The 13,212-nt window shown below is 29.4% G+C and overlaps 1 protein-coding gene across 1 annotated transcript in view; it reads left to right on the top strand.

Annotated features, from left to right (window-relative positions):
* The window catches only part of LOC145292793 (atrial natriuretic peptide receptor 1-like), a 372,037-nt gene extending 359,497 nt beyond the window's left edge, over positions 1-12,540 (top strand). The window contains exon 23 of the mRNA XM_080138832.1: positions 12,360-12,540. Coding sequence (XP_079994958.1) covers positions 12,360-12,404 — 45 coding nt within the window. The 3' untranslated portion in view covers positions 12,405-12,540. The remainder of the gene's footprint in view (positions 1-12,359) is intronic.
* Positions 12,541-13,212: the final 672 nt, after the last annotated feature.

The raw sequence follows: 13,212 nt of genomic DNA, 5'->3' as shown, positions 1-13,212 counted from the left end.
GACTGTGAATTAAAAAAAAAAACTGTGTGACATTGTTGACATCGATTTTGTGAAAGTTCTGATGACCCCAAGTTGTTTAATATTTCAGGACATCTTGGATTACATGTATAGGTAAGGAATAAGTCTGGCTTTCCATATTTACAGAAAACTGCCATTGAATCTTGATACAGTTGTTGAAGATTCCTAGGACTTCCTGTAAATGAAGATAGTAGAATAACTGGTACACCAGAATAACCATCTTCATTCCTTGCTAAATGATCCATTAAGCCAGAATATTGAGCAGCTCTTGGTTGACTTTGATAGCTTTTAATGAAGTTAAATAAGCAACCGTCAACTTTTACATATGCAATAGACTTTTCTATTTATTTTGAATTTTATTCAATGAAGATTTGGAAATTCACAAATATTTTTAAGTCGAATTATTGATATAGATTTCAATTAATGCATCACAACTTCCTGATAATATAAATAGAACACTTTGAATTTTCTGTACAAAAGTTTTTTTCCATAAAAACATTGTAATCTGTTATAATATTCAGATTCTTGTGTATTACATGCATATAAAATGAAATGTTTCTGTAAATCTTACGAAGTACAGTTAAATTTTGATTTTTCGATAATCAAAATGATGTGAGGTAGGTTGTACCTATCAAATTTATGTCAATGTTATATAATTAAGTAAAGTTAAACAAACTGTACACTACTTTTTCATCAAATTATGAATTTTAAATATAAGGAAAGCAATTTAAAAATTTTTTTTCCAAAATCATATTTACATCCAAGTTAATTTTTAGATTCCATAACTGTTCCTGATTGTTTTCATAACACTTCACGGTAAACAATATTCTTAGTATATGTTACACCACGCTTTCTGCCCTGATTATCATTTCTATGCAGTTGCATTACCTTAAATTTCACACTGTGCTTAGATCGAGCTCTTGAACATGCCACATACAGTTGACCATGAGAAAATACAGGTTGTTGAAGATATATACCAACCTTATCCAAAGTTTGGCCTTGTGCTTTATTGATGGTCAGTGAATATGCTAATCGTATTGGAAACTGTATTCGATAAAATGAAAACGGAACATTTGTATCACTTGGTTTTAACTTTATTCTTGGAATGATAACTGGAACCTCTATTAGATCAATTAATTAAAATAGCAATGATGTTGTTTGCATGACATTCTTTTATTTTCATCCTAGTTCCATTACAAAGTCCTTGATTTATGGATAAATTTCGCAGTCACATTATATTGCCCCTATTTTCACATTAAGTCGGTGAGGTGACATTCCAGATGGAGTTAATGAATTTATGAACTTGATAGGATAATTTTGAAGTTCAGCATCATCATCGGAGATATAATCTGTACTTAAATATGTATTTATGCCTCCGGGAAGATTATTTAGAATTTCTACATTTACTGTTAAACATTCTGTATTTTTTAGAGTCATGATGATTCTATTTTCCATTTCTTGAGGGCTGCAATCAAATACTTCTGAGATTAGAGAACCATTACATACCGAATCATCAGGAACATCTATGGCATCTACAGGAACGTCATTAAGACTGCTCGTTAGTGTACCATTACCAAGATGAAGGAGCCATCTAGAAAACTCCTGTTCATTTATGTTAGTTCTTACGTTTTGTGTTAGTTGTAATTGACTGAAATGATGCCACAATGGGCATCTTTTAAGACAGGTGTCTATAATAGATGTAGGTGATCCATGTGGTACTACTGGCAAAATTTGCCTGAAGTCACCTCCAAGTATGAGAAATTTTCCACCAAATATTTTATCGTTACCCATTATATCTTGTAAACATCTATCTATAGCAAGCAGTGCATGATTAGGTATCATAGAGGCTTCGTCTATGATGAATACCTTTACCTTTCTCAAAAAAGAAGCATGCTCTGATAAAGGAGAAACGTTACAGACACCGGTTTCTGTCAGAGGTACAGGTAGTTTGAATATACTGTGGAGTGTTTTCCCTGAAGTTAGTAGCATTGCAGCAATGCAGCAGTGGCGATTACGATACTGCTGGAGGTGAAATAATCATATAACATGTTGAATAAAAAGGTTTTTACTGATCCGGCTGGGGCATCTAAATAGAAGCAATTGTTGTGTGGGGCTTCTTTTTCAGTTGCCATGACAGCCTTGATTATAGTATTAAAGACCTCTAATTGTTCATTGTTTAACAATTCAACATTAGGCCCGTTTGTATTTCGAGTCATATTATCTATTGGAGGATCACCTGTTGGTTCAGGTAAACCCATTGCCTGGCAAGAACTGGGCGATATGTATATACACTGGCCCCCGCCCTTTGCGGCCCGGGCGACAAGATCAAAGTATAGTATCTGTTCCGACAGATACTGCAAGCAAAGACCATATGTGGGGGTAACCCCACATATCTACCTTGGTCAATGTATGGGCAACCCTTCATGCCAACAGTTCCTATCCAACTCCCATTTCCCACCAATCGGGAGCTGGTCCCCATTTCCCTCCCCTCCCTCTCTCTCCACATTAAAAAAACGGCCTTGTGCCTAATTTGCTCAGTGGGGAAGCAAATAAATACAAACTGGGGGATATGTATAATATATCCACCAGTCCACTACACTTTACCGTAAAATTCGGCTAAAACAATTGTTGACGAATTACCTCCTTTGAATCGATATCGTCTGCTTGTGACAATTGAAGCGAAAACCTTATTAGGTATTAAATGCTAAAACATTTTAATACAGCTGGCTAATTGGCTATAAAGTAAGTTATTCCGAACTTTGATCTAACAGTTTAATTAAAAAAAAAAAGAGCTTACAATTTTAAGTATTTTTATATTAAGAAAAATGTAAGCATCATGCTGAAATAATAAAAATGCCATTCTTAATAAGGGGAGAGGGTTTGACTATTCTAAACCTTCACCTAAATAACCATTTAATGAAAAAAATGTTTAAAATGTTCTTGTGTCTTTTTTATAATTTTTGTTAAATAAGAAAAATCAATAAACTTTGATAACACTATTGTAAGAATCACGCTGAAAGCCATTCTTAATATGGGGAGGGGGGTTAATTATTCTGAAACTTTAACTAACAATGTAAAAAAAATAAGGGAAAAATATATGTATGAACAATAAATATTTCTTCAGTTAAATAAATTATACTGTAAATATTTAAATAAGGAATAAATATTTATTTAAACCATAATTATTGAAACAGTATTTTACTGCATAAAAAACGGTTATGGGGAGAAGGGTTAACTATTTTGAACCTTCACATAAATAGCGATTTAATGAAAAAAAAATTTAATAGTCTTGTATCTTTTTTTTGTATAATTTGTTTTAAAATAAAAACAAAAAACTTTGATACCGCTATTGTAAGAATCATGCCGAAAGCCATTCTTAATATGGGGAGGGGGGTTAACTATTCTGAAACTTCACCTAACAATGTAATAAAAATAATGGAAAAATATATGTATGAACAATAAATATTTCTTCAGTTAAATAAAATATACTGAAAATCTTGGTTATCCTGACGCTCCGCACTTCTCCATTTACATTGGAAGTCACGTCACACAAATCTTATAATACGGATGGCTATAATTGTAAAAATAATTTGTTTTATTTTTCTTTCATTTTGAGCTCCTTTTTTCTCCCGTTTGTTTTTGTTTTCTACAATTAATAAACCAGTTTACAAGTAAATTCAATCTTGGAAACTACTCGTTTGCCGTAATTTTAAACGTTATTTTCATTTTCAGCGACCCCGAAAACCTTTAGGAGTAGTAATTTTAAAGGAATTTGAGGGTGGAGTAATTCTTCATATTTACCTTTTTTTAATTGAATTGTTGTTAGCTGAAAGTACAGAATAGTTACAATACACCCTACCTTCCCCATGTTAAATAATAGGTTTCTAAATAATAGCGTTAAAAAAATAGCTCGGGTCGTAAAGTGCATGACTGCAGGAGTACCTATAAAAGGTAACCCCGGATCGGAAAAAGAGCTCAAAATGAAAATAAAATAAATTCTCCGCTCAAAATAAGAAATGGAAGAAAAAAAAAGTTAAATTCTCCGCTGTGTTAGTAATTAAAAACCCAAAACAAATTCTCAAAATGAAAAGAAATGTTAGATTCTCCGCTCAAATACCAATATAACAAATGGGAGAGAAAAGAAAATTGAATTCGCTAAAACAAATTATTTTTTACTTGTAAACTAAATTGTAGAAAACAAAGACAAACGGGAGAAAAAAGGAGCTCAAAAAGTAAAGAAAAATAAAACAAATTATTTTTACAATTGTAGCCATCCGTATTATAAGATTTGTGTGACGTCACTTCCAATGTAAATAAAGAAGTGCGGAGCGTCAGGATAACCAAAATCTTTAAATAGGAAATAAATATTTCTTTAAATAAATTAAATCGTAAGTAATGAAACAAAGTGTTTTATTTCATATTAAAAAAAAAATTGTTGTGTCCATTTTTTATAGTATTTAAATATGTATGCCCTGTCGGTGGGCATTAGAAGATGATGGATGCCTGTAAAAGAAGCAAAATAAAACAGACAAAACATAAATAATAACTATGTAAACAACGTGAAGTTCTATAAATGTTACAAAATTACTCGATTCGGCATTAAATAACACGAAAAAGGATTGATATGCCGTAAAACAAAAACAAAACAGAACAAGACGTAAAATATGTTTTGACTCTGTGTTACTCAGTGTATTTGCGAATGGTGACTTTGGTGGTTTATTTAATAAAGTCATTCTTGACTTTTGTAACATGTATTTCTAAACATACGTTTTTTTATGTAAGGCTTACTCAAAAGTAAATAAAAAGAAACGATAAAGTGGCACAGTAAAAAAAAAAAACGAACTCGTAACGTTAAATGTAAAAATTATATTTATTACTGAATAAAATAGAATAAGCGTTCCATATTCACTACAATAATAAACAGAAGACATCGTTAAAAATGTAAGTAAAATACTATACTACTTAAACTGTGGAACGATACCTTCTATGCATAATTGTCTTTAAAATAATCCAGAACCATAAATAGACAGTTCATATATATTTATATTTTTTTGTTGTTGTTCGGGAAGTTTTGGAAAATAAACGGGGTTAATGATTTTAATAAAGAGTGAACAATAAAGGGAGATAATTCACATTAATTAATGTTTGCGATGATGATGACGTGACACCGTACGGACAAGCATGTTAATATATAGATAATAATAATAATAATAATAATAATAATAATAATAATAATAATAATAATAACAACAATAATCTAGAAGTAAATAAGATTTACTATTTTGTTCATTCAAGGGTTAAAAGCTTTATCATAGATTATGAATTTTGAATAGGCAACACTATATTATTAAACGAAGACCAATCAACTACTTCCAAAGAATATATTCCTCTTGCAGGACATATCAGATATGAATCCTTAACTTGACTGATATTTATTAATATTACATGAACCAATAATAAAATTACCACACGAATGTTTATAAATGTTTTCAATTGATTCAATATGGTATTGGTTTCAATGATGTAATTTATTTATATTCAACTTGTATTATTTTTGTTTTGGATAAATAGTGTAATCTGGCGAACAACGCACATTTTGTTTTATGAAAATCGCTCCAGACAATTCATGAAGCCGCTTGATATAAAGAGCTAAAGAAATACTACCGTAAGGTCAAACACTTGTCAACGTTATGTGTTAGATGGAATAGATTCTGACCCAGAAAACAGCAATTTTCCCCTCTTTGTCAGATACATCGCTCCAGGAATGTGAGGACTAAAGGACAAAATAAAGGAAGCATAAGCTATTTGTGATAAAATTGTTCTAGAGATTACATGGACTTATTTGATCCGGATTATGTATTGGAATAGAGTGGAATTTCATTATTTGAATATCCGCGTTTTGTTTGGATGCGGGAGAGTCGAAGACCACCTAAAGATTCGCATAGAAGGGAGTGGTTAATAAGATGCCATGTTAATTTTGAAGTGAACAACAAAACAAATGAACGATTAGTTGACCGAGATGGGATTATATTACCATCACTTCATATAAAATTAAGTCGAATGAAGCAATTTGTGGACGCCCTGTACAAGGAAAGTAACTATTTTGACTATATTCATAGAGACTTTTCAGTTTATCGGAGAAAAAACAGAAAAACAAACAAAAACCAACAAAAACAAAACAAGACAATTTAAAGCCGATATATCCAATGTGCAATAAATTAGATTTCCAAATTCTATACTTTCACTCAATGAAATTAAAACAAAAGTCTTGTAACTTCTGGCAATGGGGTTCTGTATTCGGTCGAATTTGGAAACATGTTTGTTTTTTCCTTCATATAATCGCTTGACCAATCGTGACAAAACCTGGTCAAAATATCGTTGTGGTCGAACTTAAAACTAATTTAATCTCGGAATATCTAGGTCAAAGATTAAGGTAGATGTAAAAGTGCCATTTCTAGCTCTAACTTCCGGTCTATTTATCGTGAGACTTTCTACTTGGCCCATGTTATAACCAATGAAGTCCCATATCTTATATGATCTTAAGCTTGGACCTTGAAAGGTCCGATCAAGTTTGACGAAATTTCAACTTCCGTTGAAGCGTTCAGTCTCACCGCTAACTTATGTTAAGCATGGTTGTTAAATTGAAATAGTTAACCATTTAATCTCCTATATAATATTTTGATTGCAGAAATTCCCCTCTGGACCAAACTACCGTAGGTCTGCAAGATCATATGCCACATACAAGTTTATTATACCTAGATTATTAGCCACTATGTTATGTAACTTTAGAACGCCATTTTAGATATATTAAGTCGTTATAATAAAATCCTACATTTCATCCTAGGAGCAATCTCATTACAATCGCACCATCTTCGTATTTCTATTATTTTGTAGTTTTTATTAATCGTATTTCTATGATTTTGCAATTTTTATAGATCGTATTTCTGTGATTTTGCTGTTTTTTAAAATTTTTTTTATCATATATTCATAATTTTGCAATTTTTATTAATCGTATTATAATTTTGGAGTTTTTATTAATCGTATTTCTATGATTTTGCAGTTTTTATCAATCGTATTTCTATGACTTTTATTCGTGTTCACTCCAGACAAGGCAAATTGCCAGCTGGAGATGAGAGGTTCCTATTTGGGACCATATCTGAAATTAAAGAGCTGAGCGAGATGTCTGGTCACATTACATTTAAATTTTTGCATGTTATTACAGCCAGGAAAGCAGGAAACAGGGAAAGAATTCTAAGGTTTAACAGTGCGAGGAAAGAAACTAGTAGAGCAGAAAGCTTTCCAGGATTGAGATACCTTAATAATGAGGTGGGGGGTTTTGCTGCTAGACGAATTTGTTAGGTGTATGTACGTCGAGGGGGTACAAATGCAATAAGTTCGCCAGAACACATTCCATTAAAGTGCTTGTAAAACAGATGCTGCGATGCAAGATTATGGCGATGGGACAGCGGTTGGTGCTTGATTGAAAGACATTAGATTGGAGATACTTTTTTGGATCCTATCTAAGAGAGAGAGAGAGAGAGAGAGAGAGAGAGAGAGAGAGAGAGAGAGAGAGAGAGAGAGAGAGAGAGAGACTAGTGGTAGATACACCGGCCGAAACGTGACAACAATACTCCATGCATGGGCGAATGGTTACTTGCAGGATACTCTCGGATGTGAGTAATTTTGTAGAACAGTAGAGGGAGTCGATATTTTTCGTTGCAGCAGCCGTGGCAATATCCTCAACGTATTTGTTCTAATTTATGCTTCTTGTGAATATTAAACTAATGAGTTTCAGTTTTTATTTTCTGATGCTGCGAATGGGTTATTACTATTGCGACACGAATATAATTTTTTCTGGATATATTGTGTCTTTCTGTATTAAAACATATCTTCGTGTTGGACAAACATGAATGAATTGAATAACCAGGTTGAACTTGTAAAAAAAAATGTCTAAATGTTTTATGAAGCGAGATGTTTATTTTTTTGTGAAATAGTGCTATTATAGATTTTTACACAAGTCATCATCGGTGATTACTTACTGACAATGACCATTGGTGTTCCCTGGGATCTCAACGACAACAAGTAACCACCAGATTTCTAAAAGTCTCCTTTTTTGTAGCCACTGAAAATCATATTGCGTCATCACAATAACCGTTTACCATTGGTTACTCATTGGCATCACAAAATTTAATTGTTAATAAAAAGTCTCCTCAGATTCCCAGTACTCTCTACCTCGTTCGATAACCTTTCCACGTGACTTTGCGCGATCGCAACAGCCGATAAACATTGATTTCTCGCTTGCAGCGAACATTAGTTTTTATTTAAATATGAGTGGAAATAAGTTTCCCCAAGGTTCCATATTATTATTGGCTCACAAGGAGCTTTCACGCAGGTTATAAAGGATCTCGCCTTTAAAACAACCAGTGGTGTTCCCTGGAAACTGAGTGACAACAAGTCTCCTCAGATTTCCAGTACTGTTCACCTCTTTCGATAACGTTTGCAAATGAATTTGCATTATTGCAACAGCCGATTACCATTGATTTCTCGATAGCAGCGGACATTGGTCTCCACAAGAATTTGAGTGGCAATAAGCCCCCCCCCCCAAGGTCCTAGTTCTCTTGGCACTTGTCCAGCGGAGGTCTGGTCAGCGCTCTCTCCTCAGATTTTCCATACTCTTTGACCTTTTGTGTGTGTGTGTGTGTGGGGGGGAGGTGATCATGGTGTAATTGGAGAGGATAGAGAACTTAGAGATATGCAGCTTCATTATTATTATTTATATTATTATTATTATTATTATTATAATTATTATTAATGTTATTTTATTATTATTATTATTATTATTATTTTATTATAATTATCATTATTATTATCACCATTCTTATTATTATCATTATTATTATTATAATTATTGATATTATTATCATTATCATTATTATTATTATTATTATTATTATTATTATTATCATCATTCTTCTCCTTATTATTATCATTATTATTATCATTATTATTATCACTATTATTATCATTATTCTTATAATCATTCTTATTATTATCATTATTATTATCATTATTATTATCATTATTATTATCATCATTCTTATTATTATCACTATTATTATCATTATTATTATCATTATTATTATTATCATTATAATTATTATCATTATTATTGTTATTATCATTATCATTATTATCATTATTGTTATTATCATAATTATTATCATTATTCTTATAATTATCATTATTATTATTATCATAATTATTATTGTCATTATCATTATTATCATTATTATCATTATTATTTTTCTTATCATTATTATTATAATTATTATTATTATCATCAAAATTATCATCATCATTATTATTAGTAATATTATCATTATTATTATCATTATTATTATTACCATTCTTGTTATTATCATCATTATTATTACTATTGCCATTATTATAAGTATAAATATTATTATTATCATTATTGTTATTATCATTATTATTATCATCATTGTTATTATCATACTTATTATTATCATTAATAATATTATCATCATTTTTATTACTATCATTATTATTATCATTATTGATATTATTATCATTATTATCATCATTGTTATTATCATTATTATTATCATTATTATCATTATTTTTATAATTATCATTATTATTATCATTATTATTATCATTATAATAATTATAATTATTATCATTATTAACATTATTATTATCATAATTATCATTATTATCATTATTATTATAATTATTTTATTACAATTATTATTATTATCGTTATTATTATTTTCATTATTATTATTATTACCATTATTATTATCATTAATAATATTATCATCATTCTTATTACTATCATTATTATTATCATTATTGATATTATTATTATTATCATTAATATTATCATCATTATTATTATCATTATTATTACCATTATTATTATCCTTATTATTATTATCATTATTATCATTATTATTGTTATCATTATTATTATCATTACAATTATTATTATTATCATCATTATTAACATTATTACTATCATTATTATTATTATTATCATTATCATTCTTATTATCATTATTATTATTATTATCTTTATTATTATCATTTTATCATCATTAATATTATTATCATTATTAATATAATTATTATTATCATTATTATCATCATTATTATTATTATTTTCATTATTCTTATTATTATGATTATTATTATCGTTATTATTATCATCATCATCATTATTATTATCATTATATTCTTCTTATTATCATTATTGTTATTATCATTATTGTTAATATTTTCATTATTATTATCATCATCATTCTTATAGTTATCATTATTATTATCATTATTATCATCGTCATTCTTATTATTATCATTATTAATATCATTATTTTATTATCATTATTGTCATTATCATTATTATTATCATGATTATTATTATCATTATTATTATCATTATGTTTATTATTATCATCATTCTGATTATTATCATTATTAATATCATTATTAATCTTATTATCATTATTATTATTATTATTATCATTCTTATTTTTATCGTTCTCATTATTATCATTATTATTATTATCATTATTATTATGATTATTGTTATTATCGTTAATATTATTATCATCATTATTATTATCATTATTATTATCATTATTCTTCTTCTTATTATTATTATTGTTATTATCATCATTGTTATTATTATCATTATTATTATGATTATTATTATCATTATTATTCTTATTCTTATTATTATCATCATTATTATTATTATTATTATTATCATTATTCTTCTTCTTATCATTATTATTATCATTATTATTTTTATCATTATTAATCTTATCATTATTGTTATTATCTTTATGATTATTATTATCATCATTCTTATTATTATCATTATTATTATCATCATCATTCTTATTATTATCATTATTATTATCATCATCATTCTTATTATTATCATTATTATTATTATTATTATTATTATTATTATTATTATTATTATTATTATTATTATACTCACTAAACATTTTCACGCAGATCATCATCAGAGATACTCACTGACAACATCATATAGTGTTCCTCGGAGTCTGAATGAGAACAAGTCTCTCCAAATTCCCAGTACTTCCCACTTCTTTCCGTAACCTTTGCAAACAACAATCGCAACAATTGCTTTCCATTGACTTCTCACTGACGATGACCATGTGAAATTTGGGTTGTAATAATATTTTCCAAGTTCCTCTCTTGATTATTTGGTGTAGTTTCAGGTGATGTGAACATGACAGTGCTTTTTTTGGAGGGGAGGTATAGTTTACTTATAATTTTGCTTGGTTCCATGTGGTGTTCTATCTTTTTGTTTAAAATCCATAGTTTCTATATGGCCGGTTAACGTTTATAACTCATGTTAATTAGTTTCCGCAATCGAAGGTTTTCTTTAAGATTACAGCTGTTTTCAGTATTACTGTATCTTGTAAAGTTTCCCTTGATTCCGATTTCTCTTAATCTGTTTTTCTCAAGTTCTCTTAAGACTGGTCATACTGCTCATACGATTATTGGCGTAATATTGATTATCTTCATGTTCCGTATTTCTTTAGTTCTCTTGCAAATTCAGCGTATTTGTTTGGTTTTTCTGTTTCTTTGATATTCACTCTGTAGACTGCTGTTGGGCGTTTGTGGGCAGTTTCTTTTTTACCTATTAATTATTATGACGTCCGGTCTTTTTGATTGGATAAGTTTATCAATTTTGACCTTCATATCCCAAATTATTATTATTATTATTATTATTATTATTATTATTATTATTATTATTATTATTATTATTATAATTATTTGCCTACTATGAGTAGCCACTTAGGCTATCATCATAGATTTCTCTTTGAGAACAACTTGTGGCATTCTCCGGAGTCTGACCGACAAAAAATCTCCTCAGATTTCCTATACTCTCCACCTCATTCGATAACCATTGCAGATAAATTTGCGTTATCGCAACAGCTGCTTACTATTGATTTCTCATTGATGGCGACCATTGGTCTTCATTGGAATTTGGGCGACAGAAAAGCCTCCCTAAGGACCCAGTCCTCTTTACACTCATCTAGCGGAAGTCTGGCTAGTGCTCTCCCTTTTCGATCTTTCCATCCTCGTTGACTCTCCTCGCTTATTTGGCGTGGCGTCAGTTTTTGATGACACACACACAAATGAGGGGAAGGTAGGGGCGTAGGGAGTTAACTTACACATATACAGTTTTAATATTATTATTGTTGTTGTTGTTGTTGTTGTTGTTGTTGCTGCTGCTGCTGCTGCTTATTTAATTATTCTACCTTTTCTTCTTCCAGGGTAAAGGTATCATGAAGACATACTGGGTGTTGGGAAAAAAGTAAAGAACCGTCATCTGTAATACAAAAGCGGACATGCCAAGACATAAAGTAAAAAAAAAAAATGCCTTCATTTAAGCACACGTTTTTATTTATTAATTTATTTGCAAACCAGAAAACAAAAGCATTCTAGTGTAACTATTGTAAGTTTCGTTAGAGCTTTATTAGAGCATCATAATTTGTATTCGTTACGCGATCATATCCCTCATTCCAAGAGTTCTTTATGATTAATTGATGCAATCCTAAGCAAAAGTTTTTGACTTTAAGTGTCTATAAAATCAATTAGTGTTAGTAATTTAATTGTGACATACCATGAAATATCAACATTTCACAGTAAAATTTCATTCTATAATATTCGTGAAAACTAATTCTGTATTAAGTAAAAATGTTACATGTTGTAGTAATACTAGCAGTAGTAATAAACTGTTATTATTACCTATTTGATCACCTGTGACAAACTTAGCACCCCAAGCGTTCTTTATACCAGGTTTGGTAGAATTCTGACCAATAATTTTGAAAGTTATCTATTATTTTAGTATAAACAGTAGTAGTAGTAGTTATGTTGTATACTCGTGTACCAAAAAGTCACCAAATCAGTGTATGTTGTATAATCGTCTAAATGGTGATATGCATACTTGGGACGAAGAGTTTTATCTAATTGTATACGTGTCACTAAATGTCTATATTTGGTGATTCTTCACTATTTGAACCCTAGAATTATGTTGTTGCTGTCTGTTTATGATATCTTCATATCTAATTGTTTATATGCATGGGTATGACACATGTATTTTTAACATACCTTAACTCCATGCGT

The sequence above is a fragment of the Euprymna scolopes genome, chromosome 14, assembly GCF_053919585.1.
Source record: "Euprymna scolopes isolate OS-2025 chromosome 14, ASM5391958v1, whole genome shotgun sequence".
NCBI classification, from domain to species: domain Eukaryota; kingdom Metazoa; phylum Mollusca; class Cephalopoda; order Sepiida; family Sepiolidae; genus Euprymna; species Euprymna scolopes.
The sequence above is the reverse complement of the archived record's forward strand: the minus strand, read 5'-3'. Positions and strand labels throughout refer to the sequence as shown.